General features: G+C 50.6%; 1 protein-coding gene across 1 annotated transcript in view; it reads left to right on the top strand.

Annotated features, from left to right (window-relative positions):
* Positions 1–340: 340 nt before the first annotated feature.
* ADAMTS14 (ADAM metallopeptidase with thrombospondin type 1 motif 14) overlaps positions 341–14,776 on the top strand; it is a gene marked incomplete at both ends in the record, with an annotated part of 35,403 nt that continues 20,967 nt past the window's right edge. The window contains 4 exons of the mRNA XM_082308123.1: positions 341–413; positions 829–1,250; positions 8,343–8,499; positions 9,766–9,962. Coding sequence (XP_082164249.1) covers positions 341–413; positions 829–1,250; positions 8,343–8,499; positions 9,766–9,962 — 849 coding nt within the window. The remainder of the gene's footprint in view (positions 414–828; positions 1,251–8,342; positions 8,500–9,765; positions 9,963–14,776) is intronic.

Here is a 14,776-nt window from a genome sequence, read left to right as displayed (position 1 = left end):
CTTCAAGAAAAGAAGCATCTGAACGCAATCTGAGAACTTTTTTTTGATTTTTAAGAAGAAAAAGTAACGGGAAAAAAAATTTTAAAAAATTAAAAAAATTTTTAAAATTAAGAAAAATAATTACCCCCCCCCCCCAACTCCCACCCCTTCTCGCAGACCCTGCCCCCGGCCCGCCCCACGCCGCGCACGGGAGCCCCGGAGGCGGCGGCGGCGGCGGGAGCGGCCCCGGCCCCGGCGGCGGCGGCGGCGGCGGCGGCGGCGGGGGGAGGCGGGCGCCGGGCGCCGCCCGCCCCGCATCCCGCCCGCCCCGCAGCCCGCCGCGCCGCGCCGCCGGCCCCAAATGGATTATCTGCGGCTGGTGCTCTCCTGCCTCGTCCCCCTGCACGGCTGCCTGGCCGCCGGCAGCGCCCCAGGTACGGCCCCTTCCCTGGGGTGGGGGGTCCCGGGGGCTGGGGGGGGGCGGGGGTGGTGTTTTGACAGGTGGCTTTTGCACCCCGGAGGATGGGGAGAAAGGAGAGGGCTGCCGCCGGCCTGGGGGTTTGGTTTCAATGGGAAACTGGGGGAGATGGAGGCTGGGTGAGAAATAGTTGGCGTGCTTGGAGTGCGAGGGGCACGTCAGCCCGAGTTTATTCTGCTACGTTTGACGGCGCCCGGTTAAAACTACAAAGCGGAGCTGCATCAGGAGGGAAAAGCCGTTGCTGGGCTTATCGAGCGGCGGCAGCGCTCGCCAAAGGCTGCCCGAGTTGGGTTGGCCACTGACATCCTGACGCGTGAGCGGGACGCTCCGTGCCCGTCGCCGAGCCCGTTCCCTCCGTCTTGCCTCCGCAGAGCTCCTCCTGTCCGGCAAACTCAGCGAGTATGGTGTGATCGTCCCCTTCAGCGCCGATTGCCGAGGCCGCTTCCTCTCGCACGTGGTGTCCGGCGACGCGGTGGCGGGGATTCGCGAAGCCGCCTGTCCCCCAGCCCTGCACCCGTCCCGCCGCCGCGCCCCCCGCAGCCCCCTGGATGAGTCCCCCCAGCGCCGCGGGGCCGGGGGCCGCTTGCTCTACTTCAATGTCACGGTTTTCGGGAAGGAGCTGCACCTCCGGCTGAGGCCCAACCAGCGGCTGGTGCCACCGGGCGCTGTGGCCGAATGGCAGGAGGATTTTGAGGTGCTTTTCCGAGAACCCCTCCAGCAGCGGTGCCTTTTCATCGGCGACATCTCCGGCATGCCCGGCGCCGCCGTGGCCATCAGCAACTGTGATGGACTGGTAAGCTCGAGGCCGGCGGGGCGGTTTGTGCGTGCTGCCCGTGTTTTGGTGCAGTTTTCTCTTAAGAGGTGGATCGTGGTGTCCTGAAACCTGATTTTTGGGTGGCTGCACCATATGTTGCCAGTTACCGGCTGGCTGTTGTGGGTCCCCTTTCCCCACGTGGCTTGTGGCGTAAGCAGGGCAGGGTAGTACACGTGCGAGCGCTCCATCGTTCCGCTATATGTGCAGCCATGCAGCTGTATTTATTTAAAGGGGTTGAAAAAATTGCCTGTCCCATGCCTGAGCTGCCTCCTGCCCAGAGGTGGACCGTGTCAGATGCCGTTATGCCTGCGGGCTCTGCCCTGTCTCCAGGATGGGTACCCACGCTGCTGGTGATGCTGCTTCATCCTCGCTCACCTGCCTTTTACCTTGGGACTGCTTCAGGAACTTTTTCTCTGCGTTTCCCACCTCTTAAATGAGGCCGAGTGACCTCGAGCATCTCCTGAAATCACTGTTAGCGTGCAGTCTCACTTCTGCTAAGCATCTTTTTGGGGGAGGACCTCTTTTTTTTTTTTTCCTAATAGCTGATATGCTCAGAGCCTTTTGGTTTTCTGAGTGCAGGGTGAGCGCAGTTCAGCATTGGTAACTTAGTGCCGCAGTGCTTGAATTACTTAAATGGCTCTGTTGCCTCCTTAGCCCTGGCATCTGGTCTGCCCGTGGGTTTCCTACTTTTGATACACTTGAGGAATTTCTTCTTATTTTTTATACCTTTGGCTCATTGCCCTTCAAATTTCCTTTGAGCCAATTTAATTCTTGTTTTAGGTGCCAGCATTTGCTGTTTTCTCCTGGTACCACTTAGGTTGCTCCTGGGTTGGAATAAATGTCTTATTTTGCTTTTTTTATATATATTTCTTTTTTGGATTGTTTTATTCTGGGAGTTCCTTAGCCAATTTTGGCTGCTAGCACAAACAATTTGGCATTCCTTTCTTTTTATATAGCGCCTGGTGTTACTATACAAGCAGAAATGATAGAGCAGCACAGCTAGAAATACGTAGTTCGCCTACATATAGGAGTTTATTTTTTTGCCAACAATTTTAGCACATAATCCACACCTTTTGAAGCATCTTTTTTGGAATTGGATGAAGCTGTGAGTTTGCAGAAATTTCTCCGTGACATGGATCATGCTGGGGCTGGCGAATTTGGGCAGGCTTGAAAGCTTTAAAGGTATTTCCTATAGGTCCAGCAAGCAACTAGTAGTGCTGTGCCTGGAAAGAAAACCTATTTTTGAAGTGTGCAGGTTTCATTGCAGATATAATTCCCACTGGCATCGTGAGTGAAGGGATGCTGGAAGCCTTTGGCAGCTGAGTCTGTGTCACGCCGCGGCTGGGAAGCAGCGAGGATGGTGTTAGGGAGTTTCTCTTCCCTGGAGCCCACTCTACTGTTAGAGTCCATCTCAAGTAGGCTTTAGTTTAACTTTTGTAGGCTTTAGCCCCAAGTTCTCCCATCTCAGCCCCTTGCACACCGTCTCATGTGGGGGTTGTTATTATTTTTGCCCTTGTTCCAGCCATCCCTTGGCCGCAGGTAGTAGCAGCGATGCCGGTTTAGGATGTAGCTTGTACTGCAGGATGCTTCTGCATGTGGATTTATGCAGCTGTACCCATCTTGCCATCTGTGGTACCCCCATGCCCACTCTTTTAAGCTCATGTAAAGAAAGAAACGGCTTTTCCTTCAGGATCAGCAGCTCAGGGCGCTTGCTTCATCCCTCTTTACCTTCATTAACCCCTGATGCAGCCAGCTCTGTGGGGGCTTTGCTGTTGCTGTGTGGGGTGGGATTAGCCGAGCCGTGTTGTGCTGATGCACAGGGCTTTGGTGGTTTGCAAATGCCGAGGGCTTCTGCAGGGTGGTTTTGGCGTGCCCCCATTTCCGAAGCTATCCTGGGACACGGTGTTAGCGTTGTGGTTGCTGATGTGCTGTCTCACAGATGTTTTATTTCTTCATGTAGAGCTCCAGCAGCACTAGGGAAGACAGAAAAAAAACCACGATTTTTTTTTTTTTTTTTGATTCCTGCAATGTATTTATTGCTCCATGGCCAACAAATAAATGCCCTGGCCTTAAGCAGCAATTTCCCATCATCTGGCAAAGCACATGTGGCGATTGCAGGCGGGGGGAAGAGGTCAGGAGGACAGAGCCCGAGCAGGCTCTGCTCCTCCCCTGGTAAACAGGATTTTGTGCTACCGCCAACGTAGCAGTTGGTTTCTCTCTTTCATGGGTTTTTCTGGCTGGTGTAGATTGCTGTATGGTCCTCTGGCTTAAGTTAGTCTGACAGCTTATATCTGCTCAGGGTCCGTTCCCTTTGGAGGAATTGTGAGACCAAGAGGACCCCAAAAAAACGGTGAAAAGAGCTTGATTTAGCAAATGGAGCAAGAAACAGAACCAAAACACGGTGGTAGGTGTGGATGGGATGGGAGGATAGTATTTATGACCGCACTGAAGTCCAGCATGGCCCGTCAGAGAAGCAGCAGAGCATCTGGGAGGGATGTACATCGTGGAGACTGTCGTTAACATCGTGCTAGATAGGGACTAACTTAATGTGGGGCGCACTGGCTGTAGGTAGCTTTGTTGCTCTTTGAGATGCATGCACCCTGGAATTGCTGTGGACTTTTTCTGGAAGTTACCCATGAGTTTCAAAAGGGGACTGTGGCTTTTGCATCCCAGTATAGCGTGCGTGGGAGGCGCAGGACTGCGCTTGGCCGCTTGTTTCTGGTCAGAGGAAGCATTCTGGGATGCTGCGGATGAAGGCTGTGTACACAAAGAGATTACGCTGTGTATAAACGGAGACTGAGATTATAAATAAAGAGGGGAACAAAAACCCCAGTTCTAGAAAAACAGAGTACACATTAAGTCTTTCTTAAATCCATATTTAGCCATGGAAGTGAGCTGATACTTTTCACAGATGCCAAACCCATGGCACCTTCCACGGCTGTTATTTGCTGCAGGCATCCACGCATGAAAATCTGGCCTTTTTTTCTGCAGGGGCGTCTCATACCAGGGTAGGAAGATGCTGTCGTCCATAACATAATTTCAAAGCTGATCCAAGCCACCAAATTCCTAACTGGTAAAGTAGCATTAGTCAGAAATCACCCCCGGTGGACACATCTCGCTGCAGTGAAGGCATCCCATCTTTCCACGCTGGCTTTAGCAGCGTGTGGTCGACCTTGCTTTTCCGTGCTTTGCTGTTTGCAGAGATGGGTGAAGAATTATCATCTGTAGGCACCGTATTTGCTTTTCATGGCTGACTTTTCCCCCACTGCTCTCTGGGGTTATGTGCACCAATGTGCTGCAAACTGTAGAGCCAGCATTTTCCGTCCCTGTTGCCCTGGCCTGCTTCGGATGGGTGGCAGCAGATAAGCAGAGCACAAAAGCCCTCAGGAACAGTAATTAATAGGGAACGAAGGGATAAACAGTCCCCATAACGATGCCCCTATGCAAAAAGTATGGATTTGCCTTCCAGGATTTTCTCTGCAGCTCCTGAACTGTAGGGTTAATTTTGGGAAGAAAAAAGGTGTTGGTTTAAATGCCTAGAGGGTGAGATGTCTCAAGATGTTGCTCTCAATGGGAATGGAGCAAAGGTGTCTGAAGGTGGTATTTTACACCCTCCCCCCGACTTCACTGGTGGAAAGCTCTCCCTGCGTCCCGCTTAGCATCTTGCCCGAGTTTGCAATACTAGACTGTGTGCCCGGTAAAGAACGTGGAGTGAAAGTCTCAGTGGTTAATTATCTCGCTTAATTCTGTGTTCCCCCGTGATGCCAATGAGCTTGCAGATGGCAAGGTACCAAAATAGTGACCGAGCACCTCTGGGCCATACCCTGGTGCCACGCACACTGTGCTGCTCCCAGGTGTGGTCCAGGTCCGTGCAGGGCAGATACGTCCCTTGACAGATCCCCCCGATGCCCTCACTGGGCAATCTCTGGATGAAGGGGGAGCAGTGCCTGCGTTCACACAGCCTGGCTTTCTGGGACTTTTTGTCCAAATTAAGTGTGAATCGCGTAGGAAAAATACATACTATGCACGCAGCTGGATTTCCCCCTCCTCGGCGCTGTTTGCTTCTCTGGCCGAGTGGAGCAGCTTTATTAATTTTTCCACATTTCAGCTGCGTTGAAGTGTCAGAATTTCCTGAATTCCTGTGGGAGCTGGAGCTTTTTACCCCCAGCGCTTACCCGGGGTGCCGGGGGGGTCCTCCTTAGCGAGGCTGGCATTAGGCCAGCGGGGCCAGTTCCTCTCTCCCATAGCCTGGGGAGACGCAGGAGAGCTGGAAAAGAGACTTCACCTTCTGCGAGCTGGCAGAATTGAGTTTGGTGTTTTCCTTAAAAGAAAAAAAAAAGTATATTTTCCCTCTTTCCAGTGGAATTGTCTTCAAAGGGCCTTTTTCTAGTTTGGGAATTACCTTCACCGAGAGCTGCAGACAGCATCTCATGTTAGAAATATCAGAAATGGTAGTCCCACCTTGCCAGATTTCATTTGATTTGGTATTATTAAACCAAATAAAATTGGGGGTGGGAAGCGCATGGCAAATTGATCGCTGAGGATGGGATCGATCTCTTGGCAAGAGCCCAAGGAAAGCTTATTGAGGCTTTTTGCGTGGTGTCTGGCCTCTCTTGCTGCCTCCCTACAGTCATAACCTTCCCAAAGTGCTGAAGTACAACCTGAGCTGCTCCTTTTTAAGACTGAGCAGGTTTGTGCATGCCTCTTGCAATGGTGTTTTTGGGTTGGTTTTTTTTTTTTTATTTTATTTTTGCAAATGCCAAGGTGACTGCTGCGGTTTCTGTTTCATTTATTAGGCTGCTCTGATCAGATGTGCACACAAGTCCTCGCGGTATCCGCTTTGCCTGTGGGTCGTGGCTGGAATCAGCAGCGTGTTGCATCCCGCCTTTGGGAGGAAGCACGGGCGAGAAAGTCTGGGCTGCTTTGTTTCTTGAGCCATATATAATTAATCACGAGCTGTAGAGCAGCGCAAACCTGAGTGGGCTGTGGCTTGGGACCAGACTCTTTCATATTTTAATCCAGCCTTGCCCCAGCACAGCGGCGCAGCCTTCCTCCGGCCGCCTGACTCAGCAAGTCCCGGCTTTCGCCGTAAACCCATAAACTGGCTTTGAGGTGCCTCGTCCCAGGTGAAACACCCCGTGACAGGACTGCGAGGGGGTAGCAGTGTCCCAGCAGACCTCCTCCTGGGGCAGGGATTGCTTCTTATGCCGCTGGGCTAAAATAGGATGCTAGCAAGGGTACCGTGCTGGGTGCTTTTGGGTAGCAGGAGTGCCACTCCAGCCTAAATTTGTAGCCGCGTGCAAGCTGGAAGCATGTTAGTTGGTGGGAAATAATCAGCGTAATTCACGCATATAAAATCCAAGCGTGTTTGTGATGCCTGTGTCAGATGCCCAGGGCTCTGCCCTTCATAGCTACTCATTTTTGTGTTAAGCAATGGATGCCCACCTTCTCTTATCATATAATAAAGAGCAACGGCTTGGACCTGCCCCATCATGGACTTGCCCGGCCATCACTGGACCTCACCTGTGGGTTGACTCCTTGGCTTGATCTCTGCCTCATCACCACCACCTTGCCTGGTGCTCCAAACTCATGGTTGAACCTGGCTGTGATCTTCATCTCCTTGGCTGGAGGTGGTGGGACAAGCTCTGGCTGGAGAGGTCCTGCTCTGGTGATCTGAACGTCTCCTACGGGAAGGACCTGAGATACGTGTGTCAGGAGAGTTGATCCTAGCACAACTGCCCGTACTTAGATTCCTTGGGAAGGAGGTGAAACAAAACCAGCCAAAAACCTTCTTTCCAGAGGAGTTAAGCAGCTAATAAAACCCAAGTGTAGCAGGAAATTTGATGAAGTCTAACAGAGCCAGGTTGGCTGATGCCACGATGAATGCAACGGTACGTGAATGCGAAGGGGATCCAATGACCCAGGCGGGCTTGGAAGAGCCCCAGCTTTGCCTGGCTGTTTACAGAGCCCAGCTCACGTCTTCGTACTGCTCTGTACAAAATATCTATCTATCTATATATATAGATATAATTTTTATTTTATTTGATGGAAACAGTTCCAATACCCCAGCCCTGATGAGGACTCCAGTAGGTACATGCTGTCAAAGCCTTTGCTGTAAGAACAGATCCATATGTTCTGCCTGTGCTTTCCAGGCAGCTATTCAACAGCAGGCAGCAGCGGGCAGCGCTGGAGCAAGGAGCGCACGCATGCGCGATGGAGGGAGCTGTGAAAAATGCTGGGCTGGGGGGGGCTGCCCACGGGATGGAAGCCAAATCCTGGTGATCCTTTTGCTTGCCCGAGGTCTGAGCCAGCCGGCGCTGCGGGGTATGAGTGCTCGGGCTGATGTCAAGGGGGATTTGGTGGGAGCTTGGTGTTAATTAGGAGCAGGTTGGTAGCCAGGACAACATTTCCAGCGATGTTTGCCCTCTCATTCATCTTCCCCTTCTTTGGGAGGTGGAGTTTTAAGGCTTTCCAGCTTCTCCTCTGAAGGGATTCCCCTGCCTTAATTCCCAAGCACTTCACAGGGCAAAGATGATGGTTTCTTTTTTCCTTCCTTCTCGCTGTGACTGCAGTTAGTAGCGTCGGTGAAATGGCTGATTTCCTCCCCAGCACCGTGGAGGTGGGGATGGGGATGAGGATGAAGATAGGGAGGGTGCAGGGAGGCGAGGTGGCGTGGGAGCCCGTGCAGCCTGTATCCCCTGATGCGCAGGGTTAGGCAGAAAAACTTGTCACTGATGAGAAGGAACGGTTTCCTAGCCATATAAAGACATAACTTGAATTGTGGCCAGTTTTTTTTTTTTGGTTGGTTGGTTTTCTCCCCCTCTTTTTATTTTATTTTTTTTCCATCTACAGGAGAAATTAAGGGTCATCATGCATGAACATGATAATGGATCCATCCCAGTGTCATGGAGTAGCAACAAGACACCCAGTTGATTTGGGATGCTTTTTCCCCTTGCATTCATGCATGCTCTGCATCAATCTTTAATGAATATATTGAGTGTGTATATACACATACGTGTATATAAAACCACACCTTTTTTTCTCTTTTCTCTATTTCTTTGTGGAGTCCAGGCTGGCCTGATTCGGACAGACAGCAACGAGTTCTTCATTGAGCCCCTGGAGAGGGGGCAGCAGGAGACAGAGGAGCATGGGAGGGCCCATGTGGTGTACCGCCGGTCGGCCATCCGGCAGGACAGTGCCGAGCCCCGCCAGGACCTCCACCCCGAAGGTACGGGCTGCTCGAATCTAGTCTTTCCCAGCAATTGATAATAACTGTTTCTTGTCGGGGGAGGATTTCTCCTTCCACTTGCCCTCTGGCTTGTACCTCTCGCCCTATGGCTTTAGGCTGGCTTTAACTGCCAGTTGGGTCATCAGTGAGAAGAAAGGAAAGAAAATGCTGGGAACTTTGAAATTCTTCCAAATTTGGTTAAAATTGGATGACTTATATATGAGTTATTCTTCCTCTTCTTCAAAGAGGAAGCATCTCCTAGACAATGTGGGTGTGATCAGGCCCATGGATGATCACATTGGCCTTGGGATGGGAAGCAGAGTCGGGACTCTTGAGCGAAGGGGTATGGAGGAGCCTGACTTGGTCCAACTTGGCTGCTGACTGCAGCTTGGAGATGTAGGTGCTGCAGTCTTGTTTTAATCACCCATACGTTGTGAAATGTGGAGCTGATTTGACTTTTTAACAGATGATAGAAGCCCTTCCTTTTCCCAGCGTTCATAATTAATTTTGCTTTTCTAGTGCCTTGTCCTTTTTTTTTTCCTCCTTCTTTGCCTTGAAGGAGAAAATGTGGCTTTTTTTTAATAGCATCACTTAGCTGTGCGCTGCACTCTGTGTTCATAAATTGCCTGCTGACTTCCCCTCTCACCCGTACAAAGCCAAGCGCACCCAGAAGTGTTTACAAGCGCGGGGTCAACCTTGTGCAAAAGCACTCTATAAACCTATTTGTATTTACGTGGAGGCATTAGCCTTCCCCGGTGTTTATTCAGCTCTTGTGGCACCATAATCAGCTCCCTGATTTTTAAAAAAGTTTAAAAGTTTTCCAGGGTGTGCTCATTGCTTTTGTAGCATCGCTAATGGAATTGCAATTGAGAGCTTTGAGTGCGCTGCTGGGTGCTGGGGTGAAGGATGCGATGAAGGGTGAAGGATGCTGTGAAGGATGGAGGATGCTGTGTCTGCAGCTATCTGCTCTCAAGGAGCAGCCCCCAGCTTCGCACGCGTCCTCCCCAGCTATCCACCACCGCCCCAGGTGTCCCACCACCACCCAACAGACAGTGTAGGACCATCATTGCACTGATGTGTCTTTTCGTGCCGGTGCTCCCAATTCAGAGCCATTTCCCCACTGTAGAGCAAGCTGGATCAGCGACCTGGTTGGAGTTATACATCCTATTTATTTTTCCTGCTTAATTTATATTTTTTTGGAGTGTCGCCATGGTGTCAGGTCACCTCAATGGCTCTTTCTTTTTCTGTCCCCCATGCCTTGCTCAGTGCCCGGCGTGCGGGTGGGCGATCTCCCCAACTCCCTGGAGCTGATGACGGAGCGGCTGGGGGACGCAGAGCGCAAGAGGCGCCATGCCAGGAAGGATGACTACAACATCGAGGTCTTGCTGGCGGTGGACGACTCGGTTGTACGCTTCCATGGGAAGGAGCACGTCCAGAACTATGTCCTCACCCTCATGAACATAGTAAGGCTTGGCTTTGGGGGCCCGTTGGCTCCCACCCCTCCCTTGGTTTACTGCTATTCTGTGGCTGCGAATCTGTTATCCCAGAAAAAAATGGGTTTGGGACAGGAAAAGTGCTGCAGGAAGAGCTGTTCCTTCGCTGGAACAGCCGGCTTTGGCATTTAATAGCTGTGGCAATGGGAGTGATGGAAAGGAGAGCCCCTTTATGTTCATCTCCATCATGTTCCCCTGGCCAACAGCAGGGTCCGTCGTGTTGGTTGCTGTCGCTGTCTGTCACCCGAGTCCAAGAGCATCTTCTGTTTCTCCTGGCCAAGACCATCTCCTCCTTGTGGCCGAAATCTCAGCAAATGCTAAGAAAGAGAATGGTTGTTGACTGTTTAGTTTGAAATTATTTATTTATTATTTATTTTGTAATTATGATGTTTATTATTTATTTTGAATAATATTTGTGTATGGGGGGGAGGAGATTTTTATAGATTTTGGAAGTTTTTTCACGTTCCTTGGGAAGCCTGTGCACCTTGAGGATTAGTCAGATGTGTTTGAAAAGGAGTTTATAGCAGCTTTACAGCAGCCCCTCTTCTGCATCTCTCCTCACCCAGTGGCGCAGGGCAGCCTGTGCTGATTACGTACACCGCTTTTCTTTCTTTTTTAAGATAAAAATGTACATGTTCCCCAAGTTCTGAGAGATGTGGAAGGATCAATATTTATTCAGCTAGTCATCTTGCAGGAGTTTTGCTCTGCCAGCACCTGAATGTCTGCGAATAGGGTCCATGTTCAAAGATCTCTTTTGTGCGCTCTCCCATTTTTGTTTTCCATGCTTTATCCTCCCTTCTATTTATTTATTTTTATTTAAGTACTCTTTTCCATGGTGATGGAAAGTGTTCAGAAGGCACAATCAGCTCAGAAATAACTAAGCTGTAACGATGCTTTTGCTTTTTGATTGCTTGCTTGTTTGTTTGGGCATTATTTCTGCTCTGGCAGGCAGGCTGAGAGCCATATTGCCAGTAACGAAGGCGAAATTATCAACATAAGGGGTAAGGATTTGTGGGATTAGAGGCGAAGCCTAACGTGGCCAGTCCCAAATAGAAAAGATGTTGGTTTTAAAAAGCAAATGCCTTTGTTGCAACATTTTATTCTCTGGTGCGTTATCTTGATGCTCGTGGTAGGATGCTCTCAGCATCACTTAAATTCTCTCTCTGAAAGTTTCTCCCCTTTGCTTATTAAATCCTTCTGCAAGGGGGAAGCCGCAGGGTTCCCCGTTCTGACCCCAGGCTCTTCCCACGTTACGGGGGTCGGAGATGATGTCATTTTTCTTTTCCGATCCGGGGGGACGGACGGTTTGAGCGCCTGGGGATTGTCAGCTCTAATCAAAAGGTTGGTTTTCAGGCGCATTTCATGGTTTATACCCCGCGGGCAGGACTTTTCAGGGAGTGAATGCGCGGGATGCTGGGCTGGGAGAAGGGAGGACCACTGTCTATTCAAGTAAAGGCGGTGCTGGAGACTTTAATGAATTAAATAAAAGGGGAAAAAAGCAGCATCAATAAAAGGGGGGAAAAAACCCAGGATAATGCATGCAACAAATACTTTCCCCAAGTATTATTTCCTTCTATACATTCTTCCTCCACCCCCTTCCCCTTCTTTCTTTCTGGTTTTTAGTGCGTTTTCTTTCCAGCTTTGCCATGACCTCTGTCCGCCTCCTCTTCCCTTGGCGCCGCCTCGTTTCCTTACCGGCTCAGATTGCCTTAAAATACCCGATTCAGCAGAAAAAAAAATGCTTTCTGGCCTGGATGGCAGAGGGGAGAGAGAGGAGGGTGCCGGGGGTTGGCGGGGAGGAGCGTGCTGGGACCACACAACTGAACACTAATCCCATTAGTTGGAGGCAAGGGGAAGGAGGGGAGGCTTGGCCAGCCCTCTAATGAGAAAAGGACTTAATGAGCTGGGCTGGAGTATGCTGGGGAGATGCTGCATGGGAGCCAGCTGGGAAAGCCTCCAGGAGTTTTGCTATCAAGATATATCCCAAGGAAGGGGGGCAGGGAGCTTGGAAGTTCATAATAAACTTCCCTGGCCTTTTCTGGGGTCCCTGTTGAGTGCTGAGGGGGTAGTGGGACAAGTAGCCCTTCCCGGTGCTGCACGGGCTCAGCTTAACACAGTGCTGCTGTAGGTAGGGTCCTGGGGCTCTTCCCAAGGCACAAACCCTTTTAGTAGGAACTCTGTGTCGGCTGAAGCTCCGTGATAAATGATTTGTCATGGAGAACTTTTTTTTTTTAAAAAAACAGCCCTTATTTCATTGCCAGAAATGTGGATGCCAGGCTTTTCATTGAACGGCGCTGTGTCCGTCCCGGGAAGCTGACATGAGGATGACTGCTCCTTTTGTGCACCTAAGAGCTTCCCTGCAGGCTGCCATCCCCTCTAGCTCCCAGCCTGCATTCCTAGCCTGCCACTCCCTTCTGGGCTCGGAGGCTACACGAGGATTTTGGGTCAGGTTGAAGTGAGCGGGAAACGCATCCTTTGCCATCGCTTGCTGTGCACGCTGGAGAGGGAGCATCTGATATGAGCATATCTCATAACTCCGAGCTGAGCATCACTGTGCGTGTCCTAGCAAAACCTGGCCCCCTCCCTGATGCTCTCAGGATGAATGTTTGGTGACGTGGTGGCTGGGGCAAGTTGTTCCCCTGTCTTGCTTGCTGCCCGTGGCAGGGATTGCAATGCTATTGAAGCAAAATTAGCATCCCCCAGCCACAGTGACTGCCGTGTGAGAGGGCTGAAGGGTGGGAGAAGGGCTGGGAACCAGGAGGGGATCCAGCACCCTGTCAGGGGAAGAGGAGAGGAAATGTTTTGTGTCCTGCTTTGCTTTTTCGCCTCTTGCCATTCAGTTGGGCTCCTTGGTTTTCTCCTCCGGACTTCCCACCGCTCGCCCCTGATGCTCTCAAGGCTGGGGCTGGCCCTGCTCAGAGATGACAAGCCAAGCTATGGGCTCTGTTAAGCCTGGCCCTGGTGTCAACTGCTTAGCTGGGGTTTTTGTAGGATATTGCCCGTGATTTGCTTAAGGATGCAAAGGTACTTGGTGTTTTCCCATTGTTTTGGGTTACTAGGGAAACCCCGCGAGTCAGAGCCCTCTCCAGGCTGGGACTTGCCCGACTCCCCTCTGGCACATCGGCTGAATTATTGTTCCCAAGAGCTGAGTGATAAAGAGTGCTACTGAGACCCTGTGGAGGAGGGGGTTAGGGGAAAAAAACCAAACCTCTGGCTTTATTTTTAACCTGGGATTATCTGAAAAGCCAAGCCAGAGCGTGGATTGCTCGAGAGACTGATTTGCCGAGCTCGATGCCATTTCAGGAGGGAGGCCAGTCTAAAATAATGGGCAAATTATAGTCCTTCTGGTGTATGGATTTGTTTTGGGGTGGTTCGTGAGCCATCTCCTTGCTAACTGATAATAGCAAAAAATACCTCTGATGTCTCCCTTACACGTGCATGTGCTTTTTCCTGCCCCCTGTATAGACTCACGTGTTTGTTGCTATGTTTTTGTGACAACATAGCCTGTTGCATGGAGAGCTGTGATAAAATCTAGAGTCTTGCTCTGCTGAGCAAACCTCCCCTTTCCTCCATTCCTCTGTATTGAAGATGTGGGTAACATGGCTCAGCCCTTGCAGAGGGCTGCAGGGGATGCAAGTGCATGTAGCAAGCCCGAAAATGTGGTTAGGAGGACTTTTGCCTCTGTTCCTACCCCCTCAGCCCGAGAAAATGGGGGGGTGAATCCACCAGCCTGAAAATTGAATGAGGGAATAAAATAAAGGAGCTTAAAGATGACTTGGCTGTTCTGAGTAAGCGATCTGGGGTTTTGAAATGTCAGCTATTCTGCTGGTTTGGCAAATTCTTCTCATGTCTCTCTCTTTTGTTTTCCTTCCCTGAAGAACGTTAAGGTCTAGACATTGCCAGTGCGGTTTGCTGTCGAGATCTCATGTCTGGGGCTGCAGACTCGGGGCTGGCCAGACTTGCAGGGATTTAGGTAGGCAGCCTTGCTCTCTCCCAGTGCCGGTGAGGGTCTGGGGGGGCCCCGCACTTTGTAAATTCACTGAGCGTTTTGGAGAGGATGCACAGTTTTAATGTTCCTTTCATTGTGTAAAGCTTAGCATCGTCCCCTTGGCGTTGGGGCTGGGGGCTGGGGGCTTTTTTGTTGTCTGCGGGAGGTCCTGTGGACTGGTTGTTCTTGCTGGTTTGCCCTTAACACACAGCTAGCCTTAAGGGCTGGTCTTTTTTAGAAGAAAAAAAATCCTCTTTTAAATGGAATAGGAAAGCATTTCTTGCCAGGTGACAATATTATACAGGCTGGGCATCTAACCATGTGGGCGAGAGGGATAAGAAGATCTTTATCCCATCTGTCTTCAGGGCGGTGGGTCCCTTTACCGGAGCCCTTTACTGAGCAGGTATTTTCTGGAGGGATTTTCTTTGAAGATGTTGACTTGCTTAATGGCATCCGCAGAGGGCAGGGGGAGTTGTGCCAAGCCTGCAAACTGTTCCCCGGGCCCATTTCCATCCCCTCTGCCTGCTTGAACCAGCTCCAGAGTGGGCTGATGGGCAGCAGGCACCAAGCCCTTTTTTTTTTTTTTTTTTTTTTTTTTTTTTCCTCTCGATCAATTATTTATATCTGGCTATTAAGGGAAGTCCATAGCCTTGGGCAGTCTTGTTCGACACCTGCTTTCTGAATTAACTGTAAAGGTCTGAGCTGGTATCTGTTAGGTACAGATCCCTGCCTAACTGCTGCCCTCCCCTAGACAAAACAGGGGCTGGGGTTTAGGGTTAACCCTTTGGCTCAGAGG

The sequence above is a fragment of the Platalea leucorodia genome, assembly GCF_965183815.1.
Source record: "Platalea leucorodia genome assembly, chromosome: 4".
NCBI classification, from domain to species: domain Eukaryota; kingdom Metazoa; phylum Chordata; class Aves; order Pelecaniformes; family Threskiornithidae; genus Platalea; species Platalea leucorodia.
The sequence above is the reverse complement of the archived record's forward strand: the minus strand, read 5'-3'. Positions and strand labels throughout refer to the sequence as shown.